We start from the raw sequence: 16,490 nt of genomic DNA on the forward strand, positions 1-16,490 counted from the left end.
AATTTGGCAGTTAATGTTTACTGTTCAAATGCGGAAAGGTTGCTGCACTTCAAGGACAGATGATGACTTATACTACATGAAAGAAGGGGAGAGAACAAATGAAGATCATGTTACGAATCATACCGCAGGAAATCCCCATCAAATGATACAGCATGGAGCAAATTAATTAAATGCTTTCCTCATTCATCATAAAATACAAGGACAAACAACTAATATACAAATCTTGATACACTCAGTAAAAAGATTAAACTAGAAAATCATCAGACAATGCAAAATCCTTCACTGAAGTTGCAATTAAAGATCCGAATTTCTCAGAGGATTTACGGTTCATCCAGAAATTTACAAAAATTGTATGTTTTATTACCAATCTTACACTCAATGCCCCTACATTTACAAGTAAATATACGTTTCTGTACTAAACCCGCAATGCTTGATTTCTTTATTTCTTCTTCAACGACTCTCTTTAAGGAATCGCTGATGTCACCCAGGGCCCAAGCCAAGGATATATGAGGGCGTGGATCCTATGACAGTAGTGTAATTTGAGAGTTAATATAAACACATGCCCACGAAATTGCTACCCTTAAATGAAAAGAATTGGCAGGAGACCGCAAGTACTGATATCCTCACCTTATAAAATTCAGGAAGATTATGAAGCTTATACACCTGATTGACTGATTCAATTTGTTTAGTGATCTGAAGCAATTGAGATCAGAATAAACAATCGCTCATACAGAGAAAACAACTTGAGCAATGCAAGCTAACATAAAAATTTATCCAGCATACCTCAGCTAATCCTCCGTTCACAACTTCCAACGATAGAAAAGAGCGAGTCTTATCATCATTAACAAAAACCTCCCACTTGCTAAAGTCAATCCAATATCTGCTTTGGAAAACAATTATGTGTCAGATTGATGTCATTGTTTTCAAGAAATTAACTAAACTCACACAGGAATTATAAAACTAACCGATTTTTAAATTGAAGGCGTTGGCGAAGCATTGAAACAACAGAATCAATCTGATGAACTCGTATGGGGACAGTTCTACCCAAGCTAATGTGAAACTCTCTTCCTAATGCAACATGTTCAAGCTTTTGATCATCTTTACATAAGATGTCAAGTGGAATGTCCACGTCAACAACATGAAGACCAGGTACAAGAGATGATATCTTCTTCAGAAAGGAGAGAATTTCTTTCTTTGACGCTGGCGGTATATAAACTGGAAAGCATATAATAGTTAAACACTGCTCTTAAGTTTTTTGAACATACATCATAACCAGTAGAAGAAGAACCTGGAATGTACACGTGTAAAGCATAGTTGCCTTCAACATGAGCGAAGCTTCTCATTCGACTTGGCTGTCCGGCTTGAAAGTAATCTATAGCACCATTCAGTTTGAAAAATCGTTGATCATTTGGTGAGCACAACGTATGCATATATAAATTAAAAAAGCATGACGAATAAGATTTAACTGAGTTTGTTGATACCTATAGAATTAGGAGGGATGAGAAGTGATACAGGAGGAGGTGGCAAAGGTGTGATCTCCGGTTTCGTATTTGAAATTGTAGTTATTGATGCTGCTGTTGCTGTTGGAAGAGCAGTATCTGAGTCCGAATCTGACGATGCATCTCCATATGAAGCTATCAGAGCTTCCATTCTTCCTCTCCTGCGCGCTTATGGCGAGCAAGGAAGAGTGGAAGGGCATGTCGACTTAATTAATTTAAGGCGTTAGTACCAAACGACGCCGTTTGGGATCTGGCTCAAGTCCACAATCTTATAACGGGACGGCCCATTTATTTCAAAGTTTAAAGTGGTGCGAGTTCTTGAGAGGGAAACAGAGGAACGAAAAAACACACTCTGCTGTCTTCGCCTATAGTTTTGCGCCTTGTAGAGTTCTCTCCATTGGTAGCTAAAACAAACTTATAGATGTCAAAGGAGAATAGCAAAATCATGACGCCGGAGCAAAGGGCTCGCATCTCACAGAACTTCAAAGCCGCCAAGGCACTTCTTTCTCGCAAACGGCCTCTTGATTCCTCCTCCTCCTCCTCCTCCAAGTAAGGCTTTTCCTTTCTTTTTTTTGCTTTATTTTCCTACTTCTTGAAATTAATTGGTGAACCTAATTGCCTAAAATAAAGGCAAACGATGTATTTTGCATTTCTAAGAAATATTTGCATTTTGATTTCATTTCTAGGGATGCCGAATCGCCATTTACTAATGTTAAAAGAGTTCCTCTCATGGAAATGCAAACGAATACGCCATCGTCGTTTCGTGCAAATGGAATCAAATCAAATGATATTTCTTGTTCAAGGCTAACTAGTGTTTCTTTGGGAAATGAATGTTGTTTAGATTCTGTTATCACTCCTATAAAACAGCACCCAGAGTGTTGGGGTTTAAGTGATAACTTATCTACACCTACTCTTCTAGATGATGACTTTGATGAATCTATTCTGAAAGAGATTGATGCTATATGTGATCAGAGTTCTGCTGCAAAAGTTGAAACTCAGAGGTTTAATAGCAGCAGCTTTTCTGTGGATAAAAGTGAGGAAAATACTAGTGATTTTACTACTTTACTTTCTATTGCTGCAAGTGAGGATATAAGAACGCAAGGTACTTTGGAACCTAGATTGGAGGATAAAGATACTTCCCAGACAGTAAAGCATGGAAATATGCCTGAAGAATACTCCAAATACTTGCAGTCTTTAAATAATAGGCAACGGGAAGCAGCTTGTACTCATATTTCCATCCCTTTGATGATAGTTGCTGGTCCAGGAAGTGGCAAGGTCTTAACTCCCCCTATCCATCTCCAACATGCACTTTCACCCACAAGCACATGGAATTACAAATTCTTATCTCTTAGCAAATCCAATTGGTTCTCCATTTAATGAGCTGAATTTTCTGTTTCTGATGCTAGACGTCCACTATTGTTGGGCGAGTTCTGAAGCTGCTTAGTGAGGTATTGCCCATTTTTAGCTTCATATCATCTTCCCATCATTCATATCCTGATATCCTTGCTTTTCTTTTTCCAATCTGTTCTTTCAATAATAATCCCTCTTTTCCTTCTTTCCCTGTATGCCGGTACCTTGTCTATATATGGGTTCATTGTGTTTGCTAGATGTTAATACTTTTATTTGCTTCTTTATTATTCTGCTTACTTATTGTTCTTTTCTTCTATATATATTGAATCATAATCAGGGTATCGGTCCAACAAACATTCTTGCAATGACTTTCACCACTTCAGCAGCTTCTGAGATGCGAGATCGCATTGGAGGCGTGGCTGGGAAGGCAATAGCTAAAGAACTTACAATCAGCACGTTCCATTCATTTTCTTTGCAACTTTGTCGTTCACATGCAGAGAAGTATGCAAATTATTGGGCTGTCTGTAAATACTTAAATGTTTATTGCCCATTCTATTCCTTTGCCAATGGAGTGAAAATCAGTTGGTTTTGCCACTTTCACAAGCTGTAGGGTTCATCTTAACACTTGCAAAAATAACCGATCACTTAATAGTTTTTAACATGTCAGGAACTTATCATTTTTCTGTATTGCAATTGGGGGTTTTTGGCTGTTTTGTGCATTGTGGTTTCAGCTCCCTAGAATTCTTCTAAAACCATGAAAATCTGTGGCTCATGTTACAGGTTAGAGCGCACATCAGAGTTCTTGATATATGGGCATGGGCACCAGAGAAGAGCAATTATTGAGGCTGTGCGCCTATTAGAAAAGGAAAAGACTGATGTACAAAGTCTTCATGCCTGCAAACCTGCTGAAGCTTTGAATGGGATAATGTCTCCAGAATATTTCAAAGAAAAGTCAAAGAAATGGCAAAAGTTTGTGACTCAGGTGAGTATGCCATAATTCGATCGAGATATATTACTATTGGTGTGGTTTCATATCTTGTAGATGTGTTGATGCCGTCCCGTTTCTGATACGACGTAGTTCATGATTTTTATTTTACAACCAATATGGTGGATAAGAGTGTTGTTTTTCTTGTTGCATGAGCACATAATATCTGGAGCCTCATTTACTGGTGTGCTCTATTTCAGGCTAAAGCTTCAGGAAAGACACCTGCGGATTACCAGAAAATGGGTGATGAGATAGGAGTAAGCTGATAATTTTTTGGTTCTGATGACATTTTGGTGGTCTTGCTTCACTAAATTTGATTCTTCTACTGGGCACCTAATCAGGCTTCAATACTTAGGAACTACAACGACATATTGAAATCTTGTAATGCGCTGGACTACCACGATTTAATCAGCTGTTCTGTGAAGTTGCTTACTGATTATCCTGATGGTCAATATTATCCAAGTATCTTTAATCAATTCATGCCACTTCTCATGTTTATAAATAGTTAACAACTGTCATGTTATCGAATTCAGTATTCAAGGAGTGTCAGGATTCATGGAAGGCAATTGTGGTAGATGAGTTTCAGGACACAAGCGGCATGCAATACCGTCTTCTAAGACTTCTTGCATCTCATAATCACATAACTATTGTTGGTGATGATGATCAGGTCTACTTGAGCCCTAAAATGCAGAAAGTTCACTTCTATTAGGTTCCTTTGCTGGTCTAGGTTCATACTTATTGACTTTGTTATTTATTAGTTTAAGGTCACATGCACATTGTTTTGCAGTCCATTTTCAGTTTCAATGGAGCTGACATATCGGGGTTTGATTCATTTCGTCTAGACTTTCCAAATTACAGAGAGGTATGCCCTGTCCTCTGGCTATTACAGTTATACTTTCTTTGGCTGTTTCCTTAATGATGTAACAAAGCAGTACATCCGCTATTTCACCATTATTCTTATGAATTGTGTATAATATTGGAGGTTTCTATACCATGCTTTAGATTAGACTCAACAAAAACTATCGATCCACGCGTCATATTGTTGAGGCTGCATCTTCTCTTATCCAAAATAATATGAAAAGATGCCGGTTTAAGGATGTTGTTACTGATAATTCTTCTGGATCTAAGGTATTTTCATGCCACCCAAGTAATTTTTAATCTGTTTTTTCCCTCTTTTCTTTTTACTGCTTTTAATGATTCAAACTTCTGCATGTGGCCCAAAATTTCCAGATAACCATCAAGGAATGCCAGACTGAGCATGCACAATGCTCTTTTGTTCTTGACAAGATTTTGGAAATGGCATCTGATGGATCACCTGCAAAACAGAATTATGGCAATATTGCCATACTTTACCGGAGGCAGGTTGAGTTCACTATCCAAATTTTTAAGTGCACCAGAAACTTATTGGTCATCTGCAAAGCCATCACTATTATGTTCTTTATACAATAGGTGTCAGGAAAGCTCTTCCAAGTAGCATTTCGTGACAGAAAGATGCCATTTAATGTTCATGGTGTGGCCTTCTACAGGAAAAAGGTTGCTTGCACCTATTAAATTGCTCGATTTTTTATCACCTTCTGCACTAGTTATGAATGTTTGCTTATGTTGTTTCTCCAAACTGCAAAAAGTATTCAGTTTGATTTTCTTGTGAAAGAAGGGTAAGTTTTGAACTTACTTTTTCCTCTAATATTGACACTAATTGTCATCTCATCAATGTTACTAAATGAGTTGAAACTTTATTCACCTTCCTAAATGTAAAGGAAATTGTCATCAACATGTTCGGATAAAATACTGAGCTGATTTAGATTGTAAGTGTGATTCTTTTTGCAATTAAGAATCTCAGTTATTGCTGGGCTTGGAGAACAAGAAGAGTATTATGTTTTGTTAGTTTCAATTACTTTTGTATATTGTTTAAAGTTTACAAATGGAGCAGTTCATCAAACTTGCATGACTGCTAGAAAGAGGTAGCTTTATATTGCGGTGTTAAGGTAGTTTCCCTTGCGAACTCACTCCCTGAGCTGCTGCAATGATTCACTTTACCTATCATTCCTAGGGCATAAAGCAGCAGGTTAAAAGTTCCAGTAATTAATTTAATTTCTTATGACTAAACTTGCACAGCTTTGCAACAGTTCCATGAATCTTAGCACCATTCATTGGCCAATTCTGATACAATTTGCTGTTTTTCTATAATTTATTTAAGAACATTTGCAAGTATAGTGAGGATGACTAATGGCCTAGAAGACATGGATAGGGAGAATGCAAATTAATTCTTATTTATTCCACAGTGCAAAAACACTTGTAATAATGCATCCAACACATAATTCTATGTGTATATGGTAGTTTTAACATGCATGTCAAGAAGATTATTTAAGTTATCAGCCATTTACTGTGCATTTCTTTGTTACAGGTGGTTAAAGCCATTATTGCCATGCTTAGAACAGCGTTGCCTAAATGCGATGATGGTCCATATCGTCAAGCTTTCAAAGCGTTGCTTCCATTTGAGAAGGATGAAAAGAAGAGAGTATGTTTCATTCTCTTTTTCTTCTCTGATGTTTCTGTGGCCTGACATGTTAGTTTATATAAGGCTATTTTACTACAATCCCTCTGCTTCTGTCTTTGCAGGTTGTTGACCATGTTGAGAAAATCTTAACCATTAGAAAGTGCAGCTTCATATCTGCTGCAAAAGACATCTTTAGTGCAAAGATTTCTGGCACCTTTAAAAGGTCTTTTTACCGAATTTTTTGGAAGAACAGAGAGTATAGCGAACAAATTAAGTTGCCCTTTATAATTTTACCATTATGCTTTATGTCTTTGGTGCAACAACAGAGAGTATTTGCCACTTCTTTTACATCAGGTTGTTTACTACTAAGAAGTATGATATTGATTATAATCTTTTAGCTGTAACATTTTCGGAGTGCATTACTATGATATTGTCATTGTATGTGTGAAACATCGTGACGGTAATGTTACATTAACATTATATGCTATTGCAAGTTGAGCATGAGAAATCTCTCTCCTGATGGTTTTCCTTTACTCTTACCTCTTGTTCATACATAGGAGTCAACTCAACCAGGGACGCAAGGTACTGTTGACACTTGAGATGATATTGAAACTTGTTCACAGGGTAAACTTATAAGTACTTGTAAAATTATTGATCCTCTTTTGTGATTTGAAGCATTTGACTATATATTACTACAAATCACTAGTGTTTTCATAAAATGCTGCACTAAGAAAGTGAACTAATTATTGTTTTGCCCTCATTTTATCAAGCTGTTTGATATTATTTTGTTGCTAGACTCGAACTATTAGTATAAAGAAATTTCTACATGTGTGGGTTTGACTGTCATTTTTACTGGAATTGATTTCATCAAAATAATGTAGATGAGTTCCTCTAATTGATCAATGTTTTCAGGAACAATCAATTTCAGCTGTCATTACGTCAGTGGCAAATATGGTACCTCAGGTTTGTTCATTCCACTTGTTTCCTATGTCAGTTTCTTTGCGAGTCTATAGCTTCACAAGTAGTTTTTGATGGAGTTAATTGAATGTCAGTGCTGCTATAGGAACTAACTTGGTTTATGCCAGAAAACTGTAACAAGCATGTGACATCTCTCTGGTTTTCTTGTTCGTCATGTACATTGATATGTAGATTTATTGCTAATATCTTATAACTTTATTTTCAGCAATACCTTCTTGAGCAGCGGGCAGTGGTTGATGTTGATGGTGGGAAATTGTTGAATGAAGACAATGACCTCAGATCTGTAAGTCTTTTGTGCTCATGCAGTTAGCCAACTACAAAAGTATGTCTTGTATGTTATTACATACAATTAAAGAGTTAATTTAAGGATTCTAACCAAACAATTTACTGCTGAAATATAAATTGTTTTAAAGAACCATTCACATGAAAACTTGTTAATGCGATTTAGAAAATATGTGAAATTTAAATTTTTCAGTTCTCCGAGTAAATTTGTAGTCTTAGCAAATGAAAGTCTATTGTGTGTTTTGACATGCAGTTGGCACTTGTTTAATTGCCTTGCAGGTGCTTCAATACTTACTGGATGATGTCTCTGATTTTTTGTCGATGCAATGTGCTATAAAGGATGTTGGAGCTGTTAGAGAGGAAGAGAGAGGCTGCATTACCACACTAAAAGATTTTATTGACTACATAACAGAACGTGAGAAAGAAAATTTCCGTTCTTGGAGACATGAAAATGAAAATTCTGTTACCTTGACTACCATTCATCAGGTTTGTCCCCATTCAATTTGTCTCAATCATATTAATGTCTACATCGAGTTCTCTAATTTTGTCACCTCAAGTTTCCTTTATCTTGTTCTATTTCCTCATACAGTCAAAAGGCTTGGAGTGGGACATTGTTTTCATAATAAAGGTACTCAGCTGCATTCACTCACTATTTCTGAATGACCTATTTATCGAAAAAATTGACATTGTTTTTTCTCCTATAGTATGATCTATTCTCTAGCATTGGCCTGTTATCGTAGATAACAAAGGTGAATATACAATTGTATTCCGATGATGCCATGTAAAGTTAATCATTATAAATTTCTTATCTCAAGCAAGTGGTTTTTCCCTCCATATTCATAATACAGCACATTCATGTTTGGACTAAATGCAGGCAAATGAATCCGAGATTCCTTTGTTGCATGAGTTCAATGGTATTACAAAAGAAAATGGGACCTCAATTGAAGTAAGCTTTTGTGCACTGAGAAATCTTTTAGGTGCATTTTGGTGCTCAACTAACCATCTTCCTTCTGAAATTTTAGGAGGAAAGACGTCTTTTATATGTGGCAATGACTCGTGCTCGAAAGAAACTATTCATTCTATATTACACATTGGATTCAAATTGGCAGGTTTTGATCTTTAAACTATGTGTACTACATGTTCTGTTGTCACTTTTAATTAACAAAGAAAGTCTGTTCAGATGCTTCAACCATCACGATTTCTCAAGGAGATTCCAGATCATCTTCGAGAGATTCAGGTGCACGTTCTGCTTGTATAAAGTCGCGACTTGGCTGAATGATTATCCAGTTTATTGTTTATAGAAACTTGCAGCTTTTGTCCAATCTTCATATAGGAAAATACAATGTTGTTTGCCACCTAATTTTTTGGAAAACAAAAGGCATTATTGATTCACTTTAGATTCATTAAATGCTAAAAGAAATTTAAAAAAATGTTCAAACAAATGAATTGGTAATTTTAGTACCTGTAATTTATGGACGTAACTGAGTGTATAGAATAACCAACTGGATTCAATGCCATTTCAAATCAGCATTTATTGTGAATTCTATATTCAATCACTTAACATGAGTAGCAATTAGCAGAGGCTCAAGCACCTTCAGTATTTCTCTGTGAGAATGTCTAAAATATAGAATTTCAGATACATGCCTCATGATGCAGATTAAAATATGATTCTCCATATTCCCCCTCACCCTTGAATTGAAAAGGCTGCTCATATATCTTGTTAAAATAATGCTTTTATAAATTAGGAGGGGAGAGAGAGTCCTTTCAAATAGCATTGGTTCAATTGCTACTGTTAAGTATTTGATGACTGTTGATTTGTAAGGATCTGAGACCATAATGATAAATAATTCAAGAAAAAGTGCCTCCATGAGCTCACATAAGAAATTTAAGTTTCGTACTCATTTTTTTAGGTTCGTACTCCTAAATGTTTGTATATTGTTTGTCATGCTTCTCACTTCTCCGATATCTGGGTCTATGGATGACAGGCTGAAGTATGTCTACGAGATTTACAAACAGAACCTCAAGATATCTCAAAAGGAACTGTCAACTCTACCACTAGTCTGCCTGGAGAAAAGCAACCTTCTGAAGTGCATAGGGATCCTATCGATTTTCTTGAAATTCAAAACAATAATGACTTAAAGGAATCAAAAGACCCAGTAGATGTATGCAATGGAAATAGTTTCTTGAAAAGGTTTTTTCCTAATCATGATGGTCTTTGAAGCTGTCATATTCTTGTAGTAGCAGTAGCTGGAAGATACTGATGGCATGGAATGAGCTTGTGATTTTTGGTTTTCCAATTGCCATCCTTAATCTCCCTTTCGCTATCTCCCCTTTCCCCCTTTCCAGCCAACCAATAGAGCCAGACACTTAACTAAATCCGCATGCAAAAGAAATGTGGTTCCCTCTTTCTTTTATAGCTTATAGCAGAAGTCAGAGTATGCAAGTCTAGTTGCCACTCGAACTTTACGATATTTTTAATTTGTAATTTAGGTTAGGGTCCTCGCCGCCTAACCTTTGTCTGTTTCCTATATCACTGTTTTGCAGATTTGCTGTGGTGGACAGATCAGTTGTTTCCCACTTATTCCATCAATGGGCTAAGAAGCAAGCATTCCAGAATCCTAAGAGATTGCTTGACAAGGTGACATATTGGTCCTCTTCAGTAATGCTTTGCCAGCTCTAGATAGTATTTCCTGCTTTGTGTTTATGTACATGACTTCCTGTACATGTACGTCCATTTTATGCGTTGTAGTTTTTATCAGCATTCCATCTCTTATCCTATTCTAATGTACAGGTTGGCTTTGTTATTGATGAACGTCTGAGAATTAAGAAAAACAAACACAAGGTCATAAACCTACCCATTCATATTCTAATTTAGTTTCTTATCCATATTCTTTTAAAATTTGAAATATTGGCTGTAGTTTTGTTTCAATATCTTAAAAAATTTTAGCAAAAAAAGGCATCTCTTCATAAATTCACTTGTACATGCAAAAGCAATGAGTCACTACCAGATTGAGAACTTAGTTGTTGAGTTAACAGGAAACTGTATGGGTTCTTACTCCTTGTACTTGCAGTTTAAAATGATTAATTGGTAGCTATTGCTGCATTTAACAAAGGTGCCTAGGATTCTTAGACCACCTACCCCACAGCCAACTTTGGGGCTTTTCACAACCGCATTTTTCTGTCTTTCTGAAGTTTCTATCTATAATTTGTCCAGTTTTTGGTCATAAATGTATGTAATATATGGAGAAAGGAAAGGGAAAGGAGTCGAAGAAACTAAGGAAACTCAGTCCATTGCTAGAAACTAAGGCGTGCAATTTAGGAAACTTGTTCTATGCTATTCTTTTGGTCCAGCGTAGCATTTCAAGTAATTGAGGGGTTCTGACTTCTTAGAAGAGAACGAAATACAATGAGGTTCTGCAAACGACACCAAGTTGTGATGACAGAAACTTTATTTCAGATTTTGCCATTGGCAACTTTTAGTTCTATATATGTTTTTCTCCAGTAGTCATAAACTCTTTTTCACCATTCTATGTTTCTTCCAGTGAAACCTTTATTTTGATGTTAAGAGTTGTGGCGACAAAAAATTGTTATGGAGACAATTTATGAAATTAAGTTGGACTCTGCTTTCAATATTCGTGTGTTCTTGAAGTTGAATAGAAAATACCCATCAGATTCTCTCCATTAACAGAACTTCTAAAACCTGCAGAAATGTTTACATGTAAATGCACTTGCATACATTTTTGTGCATAGCTGCATGATATATCTAGTAATACTAACTGATCCAACATAAATTTCTCAGGATGTTTTGCGTGCATTGAAGGCCTGCTTAAGCTGTGATGAAGCATTTCAATATGCAGAATATGTAAGCATATTGCCATTTTCGAAATCACTAATGGCAACTAGTGCATATGACTGACAAAATCAACATACTTTATGGTTGATTTTCGGAAAAGAAACCCCTTTTGTTCTGATAAAGAATAGTTTGATTTCCATGCTGTTAGATCTTCCATTCCAATAATATGTTTGCACAAGTTTTGTTCACTTTGTTATTTCTGTCTGATAGGCACTGAGATGGGAGCAAATTCCTGCTGATGAACGCGCCCATATGATGCGGGAGAAACAGGTCTGTTTTCAGCTTATGTCTGCCTTAAATCAATTAAAGCAATCTGTATGAGGTGCCAAAATTCTAAAAAACCATAATATGCCGGTGAGAAAGTCAATGCACCTCTAAGATACTGAGGCTAACTGAAGGCTGAGTAATACTTTGGAAAGCAGAACAGTAGTAAATTAAGGATTTGAAAATTTTATCCAGGGTGGATTGCCATCTTATTTTGGAGCTTTGGAATAAACCGATAAAAGTAACTTTGCCAGATAAACCAAATTCTGCCATGTAGCCATTTTTGCTGAAATAAATAATCTCTTGCCAGTTTCTCTGTCAGTAACCAATTTTTCTGTCTTCAATAGAGTTAATTCAATTTGATCCGTCATGCCTCATCTTGTATAGACTGCCTTGTCAATTCAAGTGCGAATTTACTGTGCTTATCGTTGATAGAAAATTGAGGTATTATCTTTCTTATCCAGGAGTACTTCCAGAAAGTAAGGATCGAGAATTCAATGAGCACATCTGCGCCAACACCAAAACAGGTATTTACAATTAATTGCATGAACAAATTAGTTGAATGTATGAGGACTCATCTTTGTGTTTATGTTACTTTCTTAGCTAACTATTCAAAATAAAAATGACACAGATTGGCTACTTGCAAAATTTGGGATGCACTGTTGTTCCCACATCACGTCTCCATGCCTCCCGTTTGATTGAGCAATATAAATCTCTGTGACTCCGGTTATCAATTGCTCATTGTTGGCAGCTGCCCGTATATGATGGTAAATGTACATTGCAATACACATAAATATTGATATGATAATTTAACAAAGAAGTTATTCAATGAGTTGTCGTGATCATTTGCAAGTCGCTGTGTTTCTGTAAAATTTAATTCAATATGCTAGCGGAATGACTGCTTATGAAATTTAATTGTGGATGCCTAGAAAGTTCAGGTCTTTCCTTTCCGTGGAATTTGCAGACACCTAGTAAAACAAGGCGTCTTCTATCAGAATAACACAAGCAATACCAAAAGCATAGTTGGAGAATCTTAGGCTTGCTCTTAATTCTTTCACAAAGAGAATCTAATTACGTACTCAATTCAAACAAATTGAAATCCCTAATCATAGTACTATCATACTATGACAGGAACCTAATTTCTTTTTTTTCCTTTTTTTAACTGGAACCTAATTTATGCTTTCATAAATCAGGCCTTCAATTCAGTAAAATTTTCAGCACGTCTTTTCAACATACTGCGACTTGAAAGCCGTACATAAAAAATATCACAAGCTTTTAATTCAAAGTATACGTGGAATGCTGCTAGTCCATAAACCCATTTTGCGATGCCAAGATACTCGAGGATAATGGTTAAGCCATCTTGCTTATCCAAGTAAGTGCAGACATTGACATCTCTGTTGTTATTACAGAGTCACCCCGTTGAAACCCCACCCATTAAAACCCTTAGGACATTATGTCACCGTCATAATTACACAAATGGAAAAGGACGCTTTATCTTCATTGTTACAAGTAGATATATAGAAGAAAAGAATAAATTAAAAAAAGAAAAGAAAACAAGTCTTGCGCTGTTCCAAATTTATAATCAATAGCATAACAAGGAGAGACTTAGTTTTGATAATATTTCAGTGCACGCCCGCCTACACTCCTTTGTATTAGTTTCTATCACCACATCCAAATGGCTGCACACTTGCTTGCGTGCATGGTAAGTACGTGAGGACTGAATGTGAATGATATCCTCTTGAGTTTTTATAACATGACAATAAAAACAACAAACATCCTATAATTTGTACAATATAGTTTCTTGGCATCGGATGCACACAAAATTCTTCAGCCATTGGTGCACAAGGAGTTCAGTTTTTATCCAGTAGGAATCTGACACAGAGTAAAAGGAATCATACACATCTGTCAACGGGTCAATCCATTGGCCAAGCTAACCTGCTATGCCACTCCAAACGAGGGAGTTGAGAATATGCGTCTAGTCAAATGGATCAATCCGCGGGTCGTGTTCGCTTGCCATAGCCATTCCAGTGCAAAGGCATGTAGGGCACATGACCTGCCAATGATTTGGATACAAAAGGAGAGCATAATTCACAATATGAAAGTTGCACCTATTCCACCTGTTCAAACTTCTGTTCAAACATATTAGAAACTTTGCACGTGTCAGAAAAATGCTTGGTCGTTTTAGTTTAACTTCCTAGAGTAGTCCATGGTAAGGCAACCAAAAGAACTGCTATGCAATGAAAAACTATTTGTTTGAATCTTTACCATTTCCGAGAAGAAAAAGTATTAGGCTTGGAATCTCATAGTATCAACATAATTGGTGTTGTAGATTCTGCCCCATCTATACATGGATTCTTGGACTAAAGCATTGAGCAAGACAATTGCATTGGACTATATCGAGCACCAAACGTGAATCTATGACCTCTACCCAAAATCCCACACCAACAACCAAACATCCAAGCCAGGCTACCCTTGGCATTTATGAATTTTTATTTTAGGCTTCCTAGCCTCATCTTACCAATTCCTTTGGTAAACATTTTGCCATGTGTACTCTATAGTTATCTCCTAATGCATAATCATGAATCTAATCATCCCACCTAACCTGATGCAGAAAATCAGCTGGTAACTATCTAATCATACCTTTCCGGCTCCTGAGCAATTTGAACATCTTTCTGTTTTGGGTACTGGAAGTGGCTGGTCTCCACTACTGACTGTTGAAACAGGTTCAACGAGAACAAGTGCTCCAGTGCTTGAGCAACGAGCACAAGCAAGATACCCTGCATTCATCAGTATTGGAATGGAAATAAGTACCGTTAGCAAATTCCCCTCTAATGCATGATAAAAACCATATGTGCATGCTTATGATCATTTTTTGCAAGTTCCATCTCTACCCCAAGGGGAATTAAACAGGTCAATACAGATTGAATAATGTACTAATGATCATTACCGCATATGCAAGAAGGTGCAAGTACTTCAGTTTGCTGTATAGAGGCTCAAAATTTAAACAAGTGAAATAGAGAGGGGGATAGAGAGGATCCAGAACACACCAGTTCCAAGACAATATTTGCATCTTTTATGTTCCTGTTGTTTTACGTTGTTTATCTCAACTACCATCAAGGCTGAGATCACCCCAACTGCTCCTCCGGAGAATGATGCCACTATAGGATCAACCTGACTGTAGATTACAATAGTTACATTAATAAGCAAGTTGATCATAACAACAATTCTGTTTTTCAACATAATTTCACAGAGACTATAGCAAATATATCAAATCATGAACTAGAAGCCCATAGGAACTTTAGCTAGAAGCAAATCAATCTGAAAATGATCAGAATTAAAACATATAAGTGGAACAGCACATCTACCATACCTCAATTGCATGGGGAGATGCACATTGCGGATAAAATCTTCATATGATGTTCCCCCTAGTCCCAGCTTGAGCTCCAACTGAAATGTTAAATAACATAAAATTAAAGAAGAAATAATGTTGCACCTCAGCTTAGTCGTAAAGCTCTGCCTTGATTATGGGCGGGGTGTGCATTTTTGGTAAAGTTGTAATGCTGTCTTACAATACAGTGACTCATGGAACAAATACAATATACAAAAGTAAGAAGCATAGAATAACTTACAGCGGGTGCCAAAAGGCCGCCAAAAATGATAATCCCAGCAATAAGAGAAAAACAAGTAGCATAATACAGCCTAAGATTAGCTGCACTCTGAAACCAAATAGAAACTAATCAACATCTTAAAATAGATAACATAATTAGAGAGAAAATGACAAGTAAAATCAGGTTGAGGTGAAGTTAAAGAATGGCAAGAAATGACTATAAGGGCACTGGTATAATACCAAAGGAGGCAAGAAGGGGATGAATGATGGAAAATTAGGAAGCTCATTCTCTTGCTCTTCCTGTAATATCCCAAGTTCAGCATTCTTTATTCTCTGCTGTATCCTTAGCCTACGAACCTACAAATTTTCAATAATTAGTAACGTTTTTCTACAACATGATCAATTTAAATTCAAAGAATTTAAAAAAAAAAACCTGTATAATAAGAAAGAGAAAAGAGAGTTACTTACCTCCTCCATATGTAAGAAAATTTTATTACGCCGACTTCGAATATTATCTTGAATTTCTTGCAGTTCCATTTTAGCAAAGTCTTGAACTGTTTCAGGCCCTTCTATTATACAAAATCTACACTCAAAATCACTAATTAGCATGTTATTATGCTGAAACATTAAATTGGTGATCATCAGTTAATTGTAAATTCATCAAACTAAAAAATAGAGCCATTAAGAAAAAAGTGATACCCAGCAGCGTTTTTGTCAGAGTCGAAAGAAGAAGACGAAGGAGAAGAAGCATCAAGCTCAGAAGCCATAGATCGCCACTTGGAAATCAATTTGCGGTTAACATCTATAAATCTACCAGTGGAGTGATGTGGATTGTGAAGAACATGCAAGCATAGCGGTTTTACAGGGTAAGAAACCGCTAGAGCTCTGCCTAAAGTACCCATCTTTCAGTCCCCTCGCAATCTCTGTTTCTTCCTGGTGCGAATAATTTATCTCTCTCTATGTACGCATAGAATGAAAGTTGAAGATTCTGGTAGCGCTATTGAAATTCAAAAGGTGGAAATTTTTTATTGAGGGAGTGGGAGAGTAGAGACAAGACGAGCATTGAAGTTGGGTGCATTTCGCCGTTACCAAAGGATCTTCTTCTTCATTAGCTTTCTTGGTGGGAAGTGAGTTGGTCTGCCACGTGTAAGAACCACGTTGGTCATTCTGTTTTT

General features: G+C 36.5%; 3 protein-coding genes across 4 annotated transcripts; 1 reads left to right on the top strand and 2 right to left on the bottom strand.

Moving 5' to 3' along the window:
• Window positions 1-155: 155 nt before the first annotated feature.
• Window positions 156-1,679, bottom strand: LOC8289680 (U6 snRNA phosphodiesterase 1). Its single transcript, XM_002510987.4, has 6 exons — window positions 1,482-1,679; window positions 1,289-1,372; window positions 966-1,215; window positions 784-880; window positions 628-693; window positions 156-521 (listed from the first exon to the last, which is right to left on the bottom strand). Exons 1-6 carry the CDS (start codon window positions 1,648-1,650, stop codon window positions 321-323), a joined length of 867 nt encoding a protein of 288 aa, XP_002511033.1. The 5' UTR covers window positions 1,651-1,679; the 3' UTR covers window positions 156-320.
• Window positions 1,680-1,780: 101 nt separating this feature from the next.
• LOC8289679 (ATP-dependent DNA helicase SRS2-like protein At4g25120) lies at window positions 1,781-12,560 on the top strand. Of its 2 annotated transcripts, XM_015726345.3 has the most exons (29): window positions 1,781-2,048; window positions 2,186-2,774; window positions 2,906-2,947; window positions 3,187-3,350; window positions 3,630-3,831; window positions 4,035-4,091; window positions 4,176-4,281; window positions 4,368-4,501; window positions 4,622-4,696; window positions 4,837-4,962; window positions 5,065-5,196; window positions 5,284-5,367; window positions 6,239-6,352; window positions 6,454-6,554; window positions 6,889-6,955; window positions 7,244-7,294; window positions 7,515-7,592; window positions 7,871-8,077; window positions 8,181-8,219; window positions 8,466-8,537; window positions 8,614-8,700; window positions 8,772-8,828; window positions 9,577-9,782; window positions 10,136-10,229; window positions 10,383-10,433; window positions 11,391-11,453; window positions 11,655-11,714; window positions 12,173-12,235; window positions 12,340-12,560. In XM_015726345.3, exons 1-29 carry the CDS (start codon window positions 1,921-1,923, stop codon window positions 12,427-12,429), a joined length of 3,339 nt encoding a protein of 1,112 aa, XP_015581831.2. In that variant the 5' UTR covers window positions 1,781-1,920; the 3' UTR covers window positions 12,430-12,560. The 2 variants fall into 2 exon arrangements, with proteins under 2 accessions (XP_015581831.2, XP_015581838.2); XM_015726352.3 differs by lacking the exon at window positions 10,383-10,433.
• A 683-nt stretch (window positions 12,561-13,243) lies between these two features.
• LOC8289678 (protein ORANGE, chloroplastic) lies at window positions 13,244-16,385 on the bottom strand. The gene is made up of 8 exons (XM_002510985.4): window positions 16,015-16,385; window positions 15,784-15,898; window positions 15,556-15,672; window positions 15,338-15,424; window positions 15,079-15,155; window positions 14,756-14,883; window positions 14,349-14,485; window positions 13,244-13,761 (listed from the first exon to the last, which is right to left on the bottom strand). The coding sequence occupies exons 1-8, from the start codon at window positions 16,215-16,217 to the stop codon at window positions 13,684-13,686; spliced, it is 942 nt and encodes a 313-aa protein (XP_002511031.1). The 5' UTR covers window positions 16,218-16,385; the 3' UTR covers window positions 13,244-13,683.
• Between the last annotated feature and the right edge of the window lie 105 nt (window positions 16,386-16,490).

This window comes from Ricinus communis, chromosome 4 (assembly GCF_019578655.1).
Source record: "Ricinus communis isolate WT05 ecotype wild-type chromosome 4, ASM1957865v1, whole genome shotgun sequence".
NCBI classification, from domain to species: Eukaryota; Viridiplantae; Streptophyta; class Magnoliopsida; order Malpighiales; family Euphorbiaceae; genus Ricinus; species Ricinus communis.

Excerpts from the sequence above, each read along its gene's own strand:
- LOC8289680 (XM_002510987.4), bottom strand. The coding sequence starts at position 1,650 with ATGGAAGCTCTGATAGCTTCATATGGAGATGCATCGTCAGATTCGGAC. Across the intron at positions 1,373-1,481 it reads CATCCCTCCTAATTCTATAG|ATTACTTTCAAGCCGGACAG; the intron begins GTATCAACAAAC and ends ATGGTGCTATAG. Across the intron at positions 694-783 it reads TGAACGGAGGATTAGCTGAG|ATCACTAAACAAATTGAATC; the intron begins GTATGCTGGATA and ends CAATTGCTTCAG.
- LOC8289678 (XM_002510985.4), bottom strand. The coding sequence starts at position 16,217 with ATGGGTACTTTAGGCAGAGCTCTAGCGGTTTCTTACCCTGTAAAACCG. Across the intron at positions 15,673-15,783 it reads TTTTCTTACATATGGAGGAG|GTTCGTAGGCTAAGGATACA; the intron begins GTAAGTAACTCT and ends GAAAATTTGTAG. Across the intron at positions 13,762-14,348 it reads ATTGCTCAGGAGCCGGAAAG|GTCATGTGCCCTACATGCCT; the intron begins GTATGATTAGAT and ends AATCATTGGCAG.
- LOC8289679 (XM_015726345.3), top strand. The coding sequence starts at position 1,921 with ATGTCAAAGGAGAATAGCAAAATCATGACGCCGGAGCAAAGGGCTCGC. Across the intron at positions 8,701-8,771 it reads CATTGGATTCAAATTGGCAG|ATGCTTCAACCATCACGATT; the intron begins GTTTTGATCTTT and ends AAGTCTGTTCAG. Across the intron at positions 10,434-11,390 it reads TTAAGAAAAACAAACACAAG|GATGTTTTGCGTGCATTGAA; the intron begins GTCATAAACCTA and ends TAAATTTCTCAG.